Below are 17,939 nucleotides of genomic sequence, written 5' to 3' on the forward strand. Positions count from 1 at the left end.
AGCTGTCACCGAGGTAGTTTTTCCTATATGCAAAGAGCTGTTACGTAACTCACCTGATTTTTTATTTCTTAGGCTTCTGATGCCTGTGACTTTGTCACTGGTAATACTCTATCTGTGCTGCAGCCTGCAGCGTTCCCTCGGCATCTCCATTTGTGGTTCTTTGCAGTTCATTACTCACTCTCTTGCCTCCAGCTGGAATGGAAACTTTCTTTTTCTAGGATCTGAAATTTGGGGCAGGGGTGGGAGGGGAGTGGAGTTAGCGTCCCATGGCAAAAAACATAGTGAAAGAGTGTGAGGGTTAACCACAGCCATGTCTTTGCCAGAAGCATGTATGCTGGGAGTGGGTGCATGGGGTGCAGTGCAGGTCTGGGTCTGTGGACTTTTAGTGCAGTCTCATGCGCATCTAGAACTTCATTCTGCTTCCAACCATGCTGCCAGAACCATTCTCTACTAACACTTATTTTCTCCCAGGACCCAGCTGTCTCTCTTTACAGTGCAGTTTCCATGCCCATCTGACATTCCAGAGATATAGCTGTATAGAATTGAACTCCAGTTTTGGACAGAGGTTAGTTTCCTTCCCATAGTTTTATAGGCCATCAACAAACCAGGAACTATCACCAAATGTCTGTTTGGTGTACCCATTAGGATGCATTTGGCTGCAAATTACAAGATTCCTAGTTTAAAAACTGACTTAGGAATTTGTGTGATATAATTCTAAGTCCACAAGCAGGACATTCTCCAGGTATAGAACAAAAGAGCTGCTTAATGCCATTATGAAGGATCTGGTGTTCTCTCTCACGAGACATCCCCAAGGCTCATTTCATTCTAGTATTTATATCCATGTGGTTGCAAAATTGTTCTAGAGATGACCAGAGCTGCTGCATATTCCTATTTAGATTCAGAGAGAAGGAGAAATTTGAATGAGATTTGGTCCCCAAGCCATATATTATTGCCAGTTCCAGTCATGTGCCAGCCTGAGTCTGAGTGCATGGACCACTGCAATTTTAAATATGGAGGTCAGGGTAGACTGTAGCAAGATGGGAAGAGTATACCAAGCAACGGAATAGCAAGTGCAAAGGCTTTAATGTGGGACTCTGCCTGGTGTGTTCAAGGACCAGCAAGGAGGCAGTGTGGTTATGCAGAATGAACAAGGAAACAAGATCAGAGGGTAACAGCAGAGTGGGAGGGGGAGAGCAAATGCAGATCGTACAAAGAGTTTGACTTTTACTCTGACTGAAATTAGAAGCCATTGTTGGCTTCTAAACAAATGAGAGACATAATCAGATTTGATTTAAAAGGATGAATCTGGCTGCAGTGTTGAGGAAAGTCTATAGGAAGCAACAGTGGAAGCTACTTTAGTTGGAAGACAACTGTAGTAAACCAGGCAAGATATGATGGTGGCTCAAACCGGGGTGGCAGTAGTGGGAGGAGGAAAGTATGATTCTAAATATATTTTGAATAGAGTCGACAGGGTTTGCTGGTGGATTGAACATGGGCTGGGAAGAAATGGAAGAGTCAGGCTTGACTCTATAGTTTTTGGTTCAAGCAACTGGAAGGATAGAGTGAGCTGGATGGGGAAGAATGTCGAAGGGCAGGTTCAGCATCAAGGGTTCAATTTTGGACATGAGTCTGAAGTTCAAGGGAAAGGTCTGGGCTAACCATATACAGCTGGCAGTCCTTGGTAGGTGGATGGTATTTAAAGCCTCGAAACTGGCTGAGATCACCAAGGGAATGGGTGTACGTAGAACTATGAACTGAACCCAACATTAAGGGAGAAGAGAAGGGACAGCAAGGGAGGCTGAAGAGTGACCAGTGAAGTAAGCTAAAATGTAAGAGAATTTGGAAGACAAAGAAAGTGTCCAAGAAGGAGGGGGGGGAGATCACCTGTATCAAAAACTACGGATGAGTCAAATAAGATGAGACCTGAAAATGGACTGTTATATTCAGCAATGATGTGGACATAGATGACTCTGAGAGCTGTTTCAAGTGGAGTAAGGTAGGAGGGATGGCTCTAGAGTTGGTTTAAGAGAAGATAACAGGAGAAAAGTTGGGAGACAGTGAGAATATTCAACTCTACTATGAAAAGGAGCGAAGAAATGGGGGTAATTATGGCATCAAAGGGGCGGATAGCATCAAATTGTTTTTTGGTTCATTTTAAGGTGGAAAAAATAACATCGTATTTGTATGCCAATGGAATTGATACGGTAGAGAGTGAGAAATTGATGATGTAGCTGAGAGTGAAAACAACTGCCCTTGATGTCTTTGAGTAGGAGGCAGGAAGGAGATCGGATCTAGTGCCCAGGTGAAGGGAGCAGATTTAGATAGGAGCCTACACAATTGACCTATGGAAAAGGAGCGAGGGCAGGTATGTCTGTTAAGATGCTGGTAGGTAGATAGATGGTGATGCTGAGATTCTGTGGAAGTTTTGTTTTTTTTTTTTTCTGATACATCAGTACTCTTAATAAATATTCTCAAGATCATTAGCTGAGCACAAGGATGGAGGAGAGGGTAATGGGAGTTGAGAAAAGAGAAGGCATAAAACAGTTGTAAAGGGGACCAGCAGAGTAAATGGGATAAAGGCCCACAGTGCGACAGCCTGGCAGTATAAAGGACCCATTTGAAAGTCATGATTTTGATTTTAAATTGAGTCCAATCAACAGGTTTTTATTCCCCACCCTACCCCCAGCTACATTCTGGTACACGGGTGCAGAGCCCAAAATTAGAAAATTGCATCTAATCAGGATGGTAGATTTGTTAAGAGAGCTCAACAAAGCCAGAGAGGAGCAAGAGAATGGAAAGCATATGCAAGAGAGGGATTGTAAAAATTGAGCGTGGACTTTATGGATAAAGAGAAAAGTAAGGACATCAAGAGGGTGGGGCCAGAGAAGAGGTGGCAAGATTTTCGATTTGGTATCCTGGTGAGGGGGAAGGATTGTTGGGGTCAGAGTACTAGAGGGAATGCCCTAGAAGGACAGGAGGTGTGGTTAGAGTGGATTCATGAAATAGAAATTACAGAAGGCGTGGTTATTGATAATGACAAGTTCTAGGAAATGATCATGGGAGTGACTGGCTTAAGTAGGCTGGAAAATAAGATTACTGGAGGAGAGGATGAGTCAAAGAACTGGGAGGACAGGGTATTGGAAAGATCATCATTTGCTCAACAAATATTTCAAATCACCAAAGATTGTTTTTTGGTTCATTTTAAGGTGGAAAATTGTATTAGTATTGGAGAAAATTGCAGTGAGCAGGAGCTATATAGTCTAAAACCGAGAGGGAAGAATTAAGATGGGGGAGAGCAGTGGATGACAGCGACAGTGAAGAGCAGTGAGTGATATAACCGGATGGTTTAAAATTCAAAAGGCAAAGGCAATTTTAAGGAATAGGGAGGAAGCATGGTCTGATACTAACTGCCAACATTGAAAATACATTTCACATAATCCATATAGATTTCACATAATCTGGCTTTCACATACAATTCTTGCTTCTCTGTAAATCAGAAGATCTGGAAAAGCAGGCCATGTTGACTGTTTGACTCAGCGACAGTGATTCCTGGTTCCTCTACGTAGGAGAGTTGAAGTTTGGATCCCCTGTTCTACCAATTCACCAACTCAATAGCTGTCAAATACTTGTATCCTGCCTCTGTTGCTCAGTATATTCAGGTAGTCCCTTTGAGAGGTATAGGGCTTCTTAAGCGTGTTCAGATCGACAATAAAATTTTAGCTATTTGAACAAAGGGATATAGAAACCTTTGCCCAAAAAGTATTGTCTTTATTAATTTTCAAGTGTATTTTGTAGTATACTTTAGCTGAGAACGACCTGGAAATTCAGGTAGGGGTAGGGGTGCAAAATGATAGTGTATCATCAAATGTTGGTCTCTAAGGGGCACCATTGCCAAAGAGTACAAATCTGAAAGGTTTCAAATAGGGTTGCTATTCTTCGGTTGGTGGCAGTTGTCCACTCTACAGTCATTAAGGTTGGGTTTTTCTCACCACTTTCAAAGCATCTCCTTTTTTTATCAGTAGCATTTGTATCATGCCTATGATGGGATATTACAGCATATACGATAGAATATTTCAAAAACAATAGTCAATTTTATTTAAACTCCATGTTGAAAGCAAACGATTCTGTCAAACACTTTGAAGAATAAAAAAGTAGTGGAACGGTGTTTTATCAAGAAAGCCCAGGGAGAAAAGAATGTAGTAAAACTAAGTAGCAATATGGAGAATGGGCAGCCTCATGAAGAAAATGAGCACAACTTTCTTTTGCTTTGTTCTCTCTTTTGTTTTCCTGTTGTTGGTATTTTTTTGTTTTTGTTTTTGTCTTTCCCAACAATCACTTCATATATGCACATTTATCTGTTCAACTTCAGGAAAAGTTGGAAGATGTGCCAAACCTCTTGAATGGTTGTCTTCAGCTGAGTGATTATTTTTTTCTTTCAGTTTTTCTGGGTTTTCCAACTGTTCCTCAATAAACATTGCTTTCTGGCAGGGTAAAGCAAAATGCATTTTAAAAGAAGTAATGGCAGGTGTTCTGTCCGTCCAGGCCAGGAGACAGCCCATGCCAGGGCAGGCAGAAGGGGTAGTAGACTGCCCTCGGTTAGTTCTGCCCTCCTCGTCTTTGCCCTGCTCTCGCTCCCTGCTTTGTCTGTCCAGTCGCGTCGCAGACCCAGAGCAACGAAAAGAACTGTTCAAAACGTAAGGCCTGTGAGAGGGGCCGCGCAGAGGCAGGGAGACCCCGCGGCCAGGCCGGGCGTCCGCCGGGGCATCGCTGCCGAGTAGCGCTTTGCGTCATGTGGGGCCCGCCCCTTGTGGGGCTCGGCAAGTTCTGCTGCCTTGGCCGCCGTCGGGGAAGCAGGATTTCCGCGGTTGTGTAATCGCACCTCACGGGCGCGGCGAGGCCCGGGCTCCGCATCCCTCCGACTGGCCCCTGGTCTCCGGCGGCCGAGCCATGGCCTGGACGGCGGCGGCGCGGAGCTGCGGGGCCCGCGGCGCGCTCACGGCGCACACACTCCTGTTCGACATGCCGCCCGCGCTGCTGGGCGAGCTCTGCGCGGTCCTGGACAGCTGCGACGGCGAGCTGGGCTGGCGCGGCCTCGGTGAGTGCGGCCCTCGGAGGCGGCGGCGGCGGCGGCGGCGGCGGCGGGGGGAGGGCGGCGGGGCCGTGGCGCGCATGCTCAGTCCGACCTGCCGCTCTCGCTACCGGGCAACTGCGGGTCTGGGACCGAGGGGACAGCGCGGCCTCCCGGGGGCTTCCGACCGGGAAGCTGTGCATTCCTCGCCTTGGGAGGAACCCAAATACTCCCTGACACCCGAAGATGAGCTCCCCCTTCTCTTTCAAAGACACTTTGGGTACCTGTGCAAGATTAAGCGAGCGGAGGCTTGGGAAAAGCAGCTACCCTCGTGAAACTAATGTTTATCAACTGTCCCTGCCTTACTTGGTTCAGAATATTTTAAATCAGAACGCCTATGTGATGTCTTCTTATAGCAAAATCACCCTAGAATATAATTTTCATATTAAAACACATTTATGCCTTTAATTTTATCCTTTGGTGTTTTCAGTACACTTCCAAGTGCCCATCTTAGTTAAATTTCAGGTGAAAAGTAAAATACTATCTGTCATTAATGTGGCTCCCAATTTTCTTAATTAAATATTTCTTGCTTACTTACCCAGTTTGTGGCATGAAGGTTTATGCTAGATGATGTCTTTTTATTTCGATCTAGAAAGTTGGCTTTAAAACCATTTTAAGCAGTCATTGGGAAGTTGAGCAACTGCCTTTTGGAAGTCTTGAGTGTGACCACCGGAAATAATTCAGGAAAAAATATCTTTGTTTTGTTAAGTACAGGCACTTTTGTTCGATTTGATCTTCCATGATGACACATTTAATGTTAGTTGAAAATAAACACAATCATGTCAAAACAACTTAGCCTTAATTCTCTGAAATCACCTTTTTTTTTTAAAGCAAGAATAGCAGAAGACCTATGAGAAAAAAAGTTTTGTTGTTGACGAACAATATGGTCATACTTTGTGGAATGTGGCATCGGGCTTCTAGGTAAAAGAGAGGATCATAGGGAAAGAGAGGAAAAAATAAAATAAGATGAAATCAGAGAGGGAGACAAACCAAAGAGACTCTTAATCATAGGAAACAAACAGAGGGTTGCTGGAGGGGAGGGAGGTGGTGGTATGGGGTAACTGGGTGATAGACATTAAGGAGGGAATGTGATGTAATGAGCACTGGGTATTATATAAGACTGATGAGTCACTGACCTCTACCTCAGAAGCCAATAATACATTCTATGTTAATTAATTGAATTTAAATTAAAAAATGAAAATGGTTTCTATATTATAAGCTCTGTAATTTTAAAGTATGACCCTTATGTAAAAATGTCAGAAAAGAATACTTGACTCTTTGACTTCTGGAAAACATAGAGTATGCATTTGAGGGATAAGATTCTTCCTACACCAGATCTTTTTGAAATGGATGACATGGGCAGTTTCAGCACCCATTGGTTTCCTAGAATTACTATGTTCATGAGAGAATAATCTTTTTATTCCAGTCCACAGGTAGTCAATGGGGCCAGGTAACTAGCATAAATGTGTAAAACAGAATGAAGACTGAAAATGGAAGAGCGTATGTCCCATCTAAGAGGGACAGTTAGTCCTCAGTCCCACGTCACTGCTGCTTTTCAGGAAGTCCAGCCCAGTATTGCTGCTCTCTCTCTCTCTCTCTCTCTCCCTCCCTCTCTAGGCATTGAAATCCAGACATTCACGCTTTACATGGGTTGTCTCATATAGCACTTAACAGTTGCCCTGTGAGGCAGGTGCTATTATCATCACCAATGTGTTAACAGATGAGGAAATTGTAGTACACGTTAAGTTACACTTGCCCAAATTGACACAGCTAAGGAGTAGCAGAGCCAGGATTTGAACCATGGCAGTTTGGATCCACTGCCTGTGGCCTTACCCACAGCCACGCTACTCTTCCAGACCGTGACTTCCTCAAGTTCACAAGTGCTGACTGCTCTGCTCTTTCTCCTACATCTCAGAGCCTCTCTAAAGTACATTCGTTGCAGCCATGAAAGAACAATTCAGTGAGCCATTTCAAACATGCAGCCCCATTTTTTTCTAGTTGTGGAAATTAATGAAGACCAGCCAAATGAGAACAAACAAAGGCTATTTATTCAAAGCAGGGGAGCCAGCCACCATCACTTGCATTTGATGGAGGCCCAAAGGCAAGCGGGGAGTGGAAAAGCTTGATAGTGGAAAAAAGAGAAGGCTTCAGGTCCGCCATTATTGGAGGCAGTTGGCATGGAGAAGCTACGGACAGGCTAACTAGCAGGGGAGTATTCCATGGAATTGTTGAGGGTGCATACTTGGCTTTTTCCAGATGGTCCTGAATTGGAAGCGGGGGCAAAAATCAGGGAAGTGGCAGTTGTTAATTAAGTCCTAACTATTTGGGACTGATTGCTGCGGGGATTATTGTTTGGCTTCCTGGATTAGCTGCTACAGATGCTAATATGACTTCCCGGACTAGTTACTGTATATAGTAGATCGGCATCCTGAACTGGCTGATGCGCGTTGTGGGTCACATTTCTGTTTTTATGTAGAGTCTGGCCATTGTTCCTTTATATATTCTTTCATAGGGGAAGAATCTAAAATGTCTGTTCCTTGATTCTCCAACTATAATTTACTGTGCACATAGCTAGACTACATAGCTCTGAAAGGAGACCTAGAACAGAGCAGCTGCTTCATGAATTATTGGCTCAGCCAGAAGGGAAGCCTGACTCAGTTCAGGGCGGTTGAGGGCAACTGCCCATGTTAAATATGCTGAATTTCCCTATTGGCACAGTGAAAGCAGAAAGACAGGAAGAAGTGCAGGGAGGGAAAACTTGACCTTAGAGGGTGAAGGGGAGAGTACTGGAGGACTGAAGCAGGGAGACAGCCCCTTTTATGCTCAGGACAGCGGAGAGCCTGAAGATGCAGAGTGTCCAAAATTCCACATAGAAAGCAATGCAAGAGTAATAGGTAAGACTCTCTCAAGCTGATCATGATTCTTGATGATGGTGAATATCAGACTGTATTTACAAAGGCAGCTCCGACAAAGGTAGATCATATGGCAGCTTAGTCCTTCACAAACCGGAATGATCTGTGCAATCTTTTAAAGATACAAATGCCAGGATGCCTGAGTAGCTCAGTCGGTTTAAGTGTCTGCCTTGGGCTCAGGTCATGACCTGGGATGAAGCCCCGCGTCAGGCTTTCTGCTCAGCATGGAGCCTGCTTCTCCCTCTCCCTCTGCTCCTCACCACCCACCCCCCACCACTCATGTTCTCTCTCTCTCTCTCAAATAAATAAATAAATAATCTTTAAAAAAAATAAAGATACAAATGCCTAGGCCCCACCCCCAGAGCTGTTGATTCAGCAGGTCTACTTTAAGGATCCAGCATCTTTCTGTGTTTTGCAGAGGTGAGTCTGATGCGCAGCCTGGTTTGGGAGCCATTGCTTAGACCAAATTCTCTTCTTTAGTAGCATCTTAATATACCAGTTATTTTACCACACTCTTTCACTTCTCCACTTAATTGTTTTTTATCTTTAAACATATTCTACATATTGGGGCGCCTGGGTGGCTCAGTCGTTAAGCGTCTGCCTTCGGCTCAGGTCATGGTCCCAGGGTCCTGGGATCGAGCCCCGCATTGCGCGCTCCGTCCTATGCGGGAAGCCTGCTTCTCCCTCTCCCACTCCCCCTGCTTGTGTTCCTGCTCTCGCTGTCTCTCTTTCTGTCAAATAAATAAATAAAATCTTAAAAAAAAAAGTGTGTGTGTGTGGTTTTTTTTTAAGATTTTGTTTATTTATTTGACAGAGAGAGAGACACAGCGAGAGCAGGAACACAAGCAGGGGGTGTGGGAGAGGGAGAAGCAGGCTTCCCGCTGAGCAGGAAGCCCGATGCGGGGCTCGATTCCAGGACCCTGGGACCATGACCTGAGCCTAAGGCAGACACTTAACAACTGAGCCACCCAGGCGCCGCCTTAAAAAAAAAAGTTAAAAAAAAACATATTCTACATTTTATTCTTCAAATCACTTTTATCACATATGGTTATTAAGAATAATAAATTACAAGGTATTACATTCTCTGGTTGATTATGATTTTATGGCTTTGTAATGAAAGGAGGAGCCCAAACTGAAAATGTTACTTATCTTATACTACCTTACAGATGCGGTAACAGAGCCTCTGGTGACAAGTCATTTCATTACATTACCATAGGGTGGTATTTGGATTAAATTGTTTGGAGCAGTTCACACCATGACATGTTTCAACGCTTATGATATGCTGAGAAAGAAATGCTTTTACAGGTAGTCTGTAATGGGTTGTATTCAGTTTTCTTCCTCTCAAAAAAGGAAATAAAATTATCCTAGGAATTATTATTAATCACCTAAAGCAAATTAAATATAAAGTCACATTAAGTGTGTCTTTGACTATTCAGTAAAGAATCAAAATAAGAGTAATAATAATAATAATAATAGCTGCCATCTATGGAGTGCTTACTATTTGCCAGACACTGTGTGCTAAGCACTTCACATGGATTATGTCATTTATCACAAAACTTCTGTGAGGTAGATACTTTCTGTATTTCCACTTTATAGATAGGGAAACTGACTCTCAGAGAATTTAAATAACTCAAGTCACAGTCTAGTAAAGTGCAGACTAGGATTCTAATCAGGTGGTCAGACTCCAGAGCCTATGTTCTTTTTTAAAAAAAAAGTGTTTAGATAGACTTCATTGTTTAGAACAATTTTAAATTTACAGAAAACTTTAGAAGATTGTACAAAAAATCCTCATCTTTTATATCTTTTGCATATAGTCTGCACTCAGTTCCCCTGTTATTAACATCTTATATTAGTATGGTACATTTGTTACACTATCGATATATTATTATTAAAGTCCATATTTTATCCAGATTTCCCTCATTTTTTCCTAACCCCCCTTCTCTTTCCCAGGATCCCATCCGGGATTACATTTAGTCATCATGTATCCTTAGGCTCCTCTTCGCTGTGATAGTTTCTCAGACTTTTCTAGTTTTTGATGACCTTGGCAGTTTTGAGGAGTACTGGTCAATATTGGTCAGTACTGGTCCACCATTTTGTAGAATATCTCTTGACCGAGATTTGACTGATGTTTTACTCATGATTAGACTGAGGTTACGGATTTTTGAGAGGCAGCCTGCAGAGGTAAAGTGCCATTTTCATGACATCATATCAGGGGTACCCACTATTTACATAACTTAGCACTGTTGATGTTAACCAGAGTTGAGGTCATATCTGTCCGTTTTCTACACTGATACTCTTTCTCTTCCCCTCTTTGCATAGTCTTTGGAAGAAAGTCACTATGTGCAGCCCACACTTAAGGAATGAAGAGTGATGCTTCCCCTCCCTGAGAGTGGAGTAGAGCCTGTGTTCTTTTGACGACCATGGAATTTCTCCCATCTTACTTAAGATAAAATTCTGTAAAAGGGCTATTTATATTCCAGGCCCTCCATTTTCTCTGGAACCTGCTCCAATCAGGCTTTCATCCCCCACTGCTCCATTAAAATACCTCTCATCCAAGGTCACAGAGGCTAACTCCAAAGGTCAGTTCTCAGTTCCCTCTTATTTGATACAGTTGATCACTCCTTCCTCCTTGAAGCACTTTCTTAACTTCTATAATGTACACTCTTTATTTTCTTCTCTTCTTGCGGGTTCCTCTTTATCTCTCTGACCTCCCCGAGAACCCCTGGGATTAGTCGCAGACTTCTTCTATTTATCTTCTATACCCACTATCTTGTCAATTCTGTCTATATGCTAATAACTGCCACGTTTCTAGCCTGGGTCTCTCTCTCCAACATCAGCACCATCTCTTATATTTGCCTACCTGACAGATGTCTCCGACTTAACAGCCCAGAAATGCTTCCCTCCACCAGTTTTTCCCCATCTTGGCTAATGGCAACCCCATCCTTCATTTGTTCAGGCTGAAAATATTAGCCTTCTGTGACTTCTTGCTTTCTCTCACAAACCACATCCTGTCTCTCAGTCTGTATTGTGGACTCTGCTTTCAGGCTCTATCTAATAATCTGACTGCTTCTTACCACGGCCGCCACCACCATCCTGGCCCAAACCACTATCAGATCCCACTGGATAATTTCAGCAGCCTCCTAACTGGGCTCCCTGCTACTGCCCTTGCCCTCCTCGAGTCACTTTTCAGCACAGTGGCCAGTGAGCTAAAGTCTATATGCAAAGGATATTATATCTTTGTCCTATTCAGAACCCTTCAGTAGCTTCCCGTCTCACAGTAAACCCCAGAGTCCTACATGGCTTCTCTCACTTCCTTCTTGTTTGCTCCTCGCTAGCCGCATTGGCCTCTCCTGGGACACGCAAGGAACATTTTTCCTGCAGGTAACCCTGAGGCTTATTTCCTCACTTCCTTTGTGTTTTTAACTATTAGCCACTATGACCACTTTTTAAAAATTGACACCCCCCCATGCTCCTTATGCTCCTTTCCTGCTTTATTTGTCCCCACATCACTTATCATCCCTCACACACTTTATATATCTTTGTTTGTTTTTTGCCTATCTAGAAATAAGCTTCAAGGGGGCAGGAGATTTTTTTGTTTGCCTTGTTTCCTTCTTACTCCTTTAGCATCTAAAATTGTACCTAGTACAGAGTAGGCATTCAGTAAATATCTATGATTGAATAACGAACAGATGTCTGTGAAACATCCAAAACCTCTTGGGAAAGAATATCAAACAAAGCATTGTACTAGATTCAAGTTGTGGTCCCTACAAGGGATTTTCTAATTTGATTTTGCCAATTTGTATAGGCTACAGGCCTAAACAAATTCTATAAAGAAATTTAACAAAGGAAGAAAGCATGGGGAAATAGTACTGATCATTACCTGGGTATGGAATCACACAGCTTCTGAGCTGCGGACTGAAATGCTGGTGTTGAGGGTGAACTGTTCTTAAATTTTTTTCACAGAGGTAGTTAATATTAGGTGCTTACCTGAATCTGGGATTGAGGGAGCAGGGCACATGGAAGGATACCTGAAAAATCATGCACAGCCCTGCCATGGAGTATAAGTCCTGCTCAAGTATGGGTAAAAAATAAACTTAAGTATGGCAAAGAATTACTTCTGGTAAAATTTATTAGCTAGTGGGTGTTAATGCTATAGTCTGGTAAGAGGAGTTGAGCCAACTTACATGTTTGACTTTTGTTTGACTTCTTTTGGAATTAAAAATATCTTCAGTTAAATGTTCTTTTAAAAGAAGGTGGGTGGCTCAGTTGGTTAAGCGACTGCCTTCGGCTCAGGTCATGATCCCGGGATCGGGATTGAGTCCTGCATCGGGCTCCCTGCTCAGCAGGGAGTCTGCTTCTCCCTCTGACCCTCCCCCCTCCATGTGCTCTCTCTCTCTCTCTCTCTCAAATAAATAAAAAAAATAAATAAATAAAATCTTTAAAATAAATAAATAAATAAAAGAAGGCCTGGGGCACCTGGGTGGCTCAGTGGGTTATGAGGTTTGCCTTCGGCTCAGGTCACGATCTCAGGGTCCTGGGATTGAGCCCTGCATCGGATAGGATCGAGCCTCGAGTGGGGCTCCTTGCTCGGTGGGGTGTCTGATTTTCCCTCTCCCTTTGCCCCTCCCCCTGCTTGTGCTCTGTCTCTCTCTCTTTCTCTCAAATAAATAAAATCTTTTTAAAAAATTAAATAAATAAATCAAAGGCCTAATTGTGTTGTGTGCTTTGTAGGAAGAAAGAACAGAGGTATCTTTTCCTTTTCCCATCATGTTATCACAAAACAAAAGAAGGCAGTCTTAATTTACTAGGGGCTTTGGCATGTGGTTATATGCAAATACAGATTCCAAACAAGGCTGTGTTGCGTTATTCTAAAAAACCCCTTCAGAGACATATTTGCATATGGAGAGTGATTTCTGCAGTTGAATTCCCCCGTGGTTAGCACTACCTAGATAGTTCTGCCCTCTCAAAACAAAGCCTAAAAGGAACTTTGAACATTAAATGATTATTAAGCAATCAGTGTCTTCAGATAACCTGAACTTTTCAGGTGGACTTTTTGGCTTCTATTATGCCAAGACGCCTTTCAAACAAAAGATCTGCCTTCCAAAAAACAATGATTTAAACAATGCTTGCCTACAGCATATTTTTCTTAATTTATCTTTTTCTTTAGAGTGCTCTCAAGTTTAACAACACAATTAGTCACTGAGAAGTTTACTCTTTGTTTAGTACTGTGAAGAAACGAATTTCTATGTTCTGGAAAAAAACAAAGAAGGATTAGAGAAAACTATGAATATTGAAGGATATAACTAACATGTCAAGAGTCTGTGTTCCTGTCCCATCACATTGAAGCTCTTGTTTTCTAGAATCTGTTCCTATATGGATGCTAATAATACTGCTTAGTGGTGTTTCTGTGCAGAATGCGTCATCATTGAAGAAAAGCTATTAAGGTTGCGCTGTGAATCACCAGTTAGAGAAAGAGAAAATATATTTCATTTCTCATCCTGGAAGCAACCCATGCATGCAGTATCCATTTCAGCTGAGCCTGGGTCAGTTTTACTCGGTGAACTATTACTATTAGAAAAAATGCCTTTGCTTTATATAGACCCAGTGCAAACTCAGAACCCTCTGACCCTGGTCAGTGTTAGGAAACTCAAACCTCAGCTCTTTTGGCATCTCTTTTGCCTCAAGTCACAGGATGAGAGGGCACAGAATCATGGCCTGTTGCCCTTTTAAAAGGGAAATTCAGAAAGTTAAAAATGGAGAAGAGAATTATGTGGGAAATCTGACTTGAAAAGTTAACTCCAGCTCTCCTTAGCAGCTATAAACTATTCCTTTTCTACTGTGAGAACTGTGAGCCATAAAGTGTTTTTACCTTTCTATGTGCATATATTGTTTGTGAGACTATTGCCACCAGATGGATCCTCCCAAAACTAAAGCTTCCACCTTGGCATCACCTTCTCAGAAGTCTTCTATTGGCCTTGTTTGCTTTCAGAATAGAGTTTCAGATTGTATGCTAACACTCAGGGCCTCTGTCTGTCACTCAGCAAATATTCCCCATCAGCAAAAATTCCCCATCAGCAAAAATTCCCCATCTGACAGACTCTTTTCTCGTCTTTCAGCCCTTAAACCTTGCCCCAATCCACCCCTGTTGTAAAGTGAGCTGATGTTGTAACCAAACCAACATGAGTCCCTGCCTTGGTGAGTCAGGCACGGGTTCAGTTGTCCCACAAAGAACACTTTCATTTGCAGCAATTAAGGAGATCATGGGGAATGGCTTTCAAAGCCATGACTCCCACAGAGAGGGTGAATGGGTTCCTCTTATTTAGGGGTAGGCTGAATATTTAGCTAGGGAAGCCTTGTCATCCTATGTAGAGGCAGGCAAGAGGTCACATGCCTCTATGGATCTTGTGTGCTATGTAAATGAGGCTGAGGCTCCTCCTTGGGCAGAGATTTTTGAATTATAATGAGGTAAAGGTAACTGTAGGTCATTCCAGAGGTCACTCCATGGTCTCTCTGCACAGGCTCAAGTCAGGGTTAGCTCAAATGGTCTGGGTGGTCTGGGCCAGTAGGAAGTCTTGTGAGGGCAGAAGCCACCACCTGGAAGGGTGGTTTTGGGGTTTCACTTCTCTGAGTTAAGGGGAAACCCAGAAAGAAGAGCTTAGGGAAAAATATAAGACAAAGTGTACAAGCATGTAGGCAGCGAAGGCCAGGTCTCAGGGTCTAACTGATGACAATGTCACACCCTCATGCTCCTCCCTGACTGTGAGAGCCCACAAGGCTGTCCTCTCTCTTCATGTCTTATCCCAAAGTCATGTCATGTCTTATCCCAAAGATTCGAAGTGGAGAGGGAACTGGGTTTTTTTTTTAAGTTTATTATTATTATTATTATTATTTTTTAGTGATCTGTACACGCAATGTGGGGCTCGAACTCACAATCCTGAGATCAAGGGTTGCATGCTCTTCTGACCAAGCCAGCCAGGTGCCCCGAGAGGGAGCTGTTTTATTTTATTTTATTTTTTAAAAGCCTATTGTATGTTGTATAAATATTATTAACTGATATAGTTCATTATATCTACATTATGCCTCATACTCTATAAATGCTAGCCAGTTAATTTACTAATAGAAAAAGTAGAAACCGAAACTTTCACTTTGCTGAAATTTGATATTTAGTGTTCCCCTGTTGGAATGTTAATTTGGAGACTGGGAAGTGTTCTAAAGACTGGAGGTATTTTAAGGTCGGTGCTCCTATAAACAGCGCACCAGAGAGGGGCCACCAGACTTAGTGTCTGTTTTGGGAGGGATTTCAAATGGACTTCAAAGGATATTTATTAATGAGAAGTTTGGAACTGCTCAGTGACTTGCCTAGAGTTGCACCATAGGTCAATGGCAGAGCCACCCCTAAACCCACATTTTCATGCATATATCCAAGGGGCCACAAGGGTCCTCTGTCTTGACTGGTGACTTTTCTCTTTTGAAGACAATAGAGCCTCAGAGTTCATTCTTTTATCTTGTTTTCCAACTGAAATTCCAGTGATTTTCTTTTTCCTCCCCAGTATAGTATATTCCATCCAATAATTCCTTAAGCAGTGGCCTCCCTTTAGAAATACTTACAGTTTTAAACTTGGCTCAGGCTCCAGAAACCACTCCTCTAGGAAGCCTTCCATGATGCCCTCATCTTTTTTTTTTTTTAAGATTTTATAAGATTTTATTTTTAAGTAATCTACATCCAACATGCGGCTTGAACCCACAACCCTGAGATCAAGAGTCCCAAGCTCCACTGACTGAGCCAGCCAGGTGCCCCCATGATGCCCTCATCTTTAGTTAGGGAACCCTCTTCTTGCTCCACACATGCTTTTTTTTTTTTTTTTTTAAGATTTACTTATTTGAGAGAGAGAGAGAGAGAGAGAGAGTGCATGAGCATGGGAAGGGGCAGAGGGAGAGGGAGAGAAAGAATCCCAAGCAGACTCCACACTGAGCATGGAGCCCAACACGGGGAACGATCTCATGAACCTGAAATCATGACCTGAGCTGAAATCAAGAGCCAGGCACTCAACTGACTGGGCCACCCAGGTGCCCCTCCATTTACACTTGATGTATGCAATTACTGTACTGCTAGCACATTAAACAAATGTTTGAATTTGTTAAAAAAAAAATGAAATTCAACCAAGTAAATCTGAAGATCTAATTGGCTTTATTTAATGATTCCATATCCCATCTAGCAAATAGAGGGGAGTTCAGGGAGTTGTACAAAATGGAAGGTTTTTATAGGAAAGATGGTGGGGCAAGAAAGTTATTGGCAAAAGAAAAGGATTGTTCCTGGCAAGATCACTTTCCCTTAGGGAGAAGAGCAAGGTTTCTTATCATGCAGATGACCTCATCTTCCTTTGGGGATAGAGAGGGCCCATGTAACAGATTACTTCATTGGCCCTGATCAGAAAATTCCTGACTGGCTGGTTAAGATTTATATTTCCGGGGGAGGTTGACACTACAGTTAGATTAGGTATTAAGCCCTGTTTGGTGACTTGGCCTAAGTGATGCCGTTTGGGGCCTGTGGTTTTCTTTTTAACAAACTATACTGATTTGCACTATTTCCTCTAAGAGCTTCTAGAAATAGTTAAATAAAATGTTTATGAAAGTTGTGCCTCAACCAAATAGGCAGATTACATCATCAAAGAAATACATTAAAATAGAGTTACTAGGTCTTGCCAAGTATTTTTGCTTTGAAGGTCCCCTTCTATTTTTTTTTTAGTGATAAGCTGTCTAAAATATATATTGACATTTGGATAGTCCTTGTCTCTTCATGAGACATCATGTCTTCAAAGAAAGAAATAATAAAATATTCTTGCCAGAACTTAAAATATGGAGGAAAGGCAAAGACATTCCGACTTAATGATGTCAGATACTCTAGTGTAGCTGTTTTTCCCTCTACAGCCTAAGCATGCATTCATATAGAATGTCTCAACTTTATCATCCTTTGAAATGTAGTCACAAAGGGGCGCCTGGGTGGCTCAGTCGTTAAGCGTCTGCCTTCGGCTCAGGTCATGGTCCCAGGGTCCTGGGATCGAGCCCCGCATCAGGCTCTCCACTCCGCGGGAAGCCTGCTTCTCCCTTCCCCACTCCCCCTGCTTGTGTTTCCTCTCTCACTGTGTCTCTCTCTCTCTGTCAAATAAATAAATAAAATCTTAAAAAAAAAAAAAAAAAGAAATGTAGTCACAAGAGCTGCAACTTCCTTTCACTCTTTTCTGATGCAAGATATGACTGAAGTAACAGAACACCCAAGATAAAACTGTGTGTGTATTAATCAGGATAGACCCAAGTCAGCCTGCAATAACAAGCACCACCAAAATCACTGTCTGTGGTTAACATCACAGAAGTTTACCTTTGCTTGTGGGAAGAGCACTGAGGGTCCAGGACAGCTGACCTCCATGTGGTGGCCCAGCAATCCAGGCTGCTTTGATCTTGAGGCACCCCCATATTGACATGTGCTTCTACCATTGCTGTGGGGGGAATGGGAGCCTGGTGCATTGTGCCCTGGCTCTTCCGTGTATCTGGCTGAAAGAGACACATAGGCATAACTAACCCAAGGCAGGAAGACCTAATCCTCCCTCTCTGATGGGGTAGAGGACTGGAAATATTGGTAGGCACTGGTAATAACTACCAAGTCAATTGTTCATTTACAGAAAGAGGGGCAGTTATGATTTCATATTGTGATCTCTATCAACTTTCAGGATTTACTTATACTCTCAGCAAAAACATAAAGTTAGAGGAAATTGAATAGCCCAGGAAACCCTTCAAGGACTGAAAATGTGGGGAGAAGGGATGCCATATTAGATCAGAAGATGTTTGCCTTTCTGATGTCTTGATTGAAATACTATAACTGGTGTAGTAGTTTCCTAAGAAAT

At 42.7% G+C, this 17,939-nt stretch overlaps 1 protein-coding gene across 4 annotated transcripts in view; it reads left to right on the plus strand.

Annotated features, from left to right (window-relative positions):
- IRAK3 (interleukin 1 receptor associated kinase 3) overlaps positions 1–17,939 on the plus strand; it is a 60,738-nt gene that overhangs the window by 7,579 nt on the left and 35,220 nt on the right. Inside the window, exons 1-2 of one of the 4 annotated variants that reach the window (XM_078076233.1) lie at positions 9,273–9,345; positions 10,360–10,619. The exons of 1 other annotated variant lie outside the window; for it this stretch is intronic. Coding sequence is in view for 2 of the 3 variants with exons in the window: in XM_078076232.1 (XP_077932358.1) it covers positions 4,948–5,095 (148 nt within the window). In the remaining variant the exon portion in view is untranslated. Of the gene's footprint in view, positions 1–4,764; positions 5,096–9,272; positions 9,346–10,359; positions 10,620–17,939 lie in introns of those variants that run through there. 2 more of the 4 variants (XM_078076232.1, XM_036094720.2) reach the window with 2 other exon arrangements.

This window comes from Halichoerus grypus, chromosome 6 (genome assembly GCF_964656455.1).
Source record: "Halichoerus grypus chromosome 6, mHalGry1.hap1.1, whole genome shotgun sequence".
Classification (NCBI taxonomy): domain Eukaryota; kingdom Metazoa; phylum Chordata; class Mammalia; order Carnivora; family Phocidae; genus Halichoerus; species Halichoerus grypus.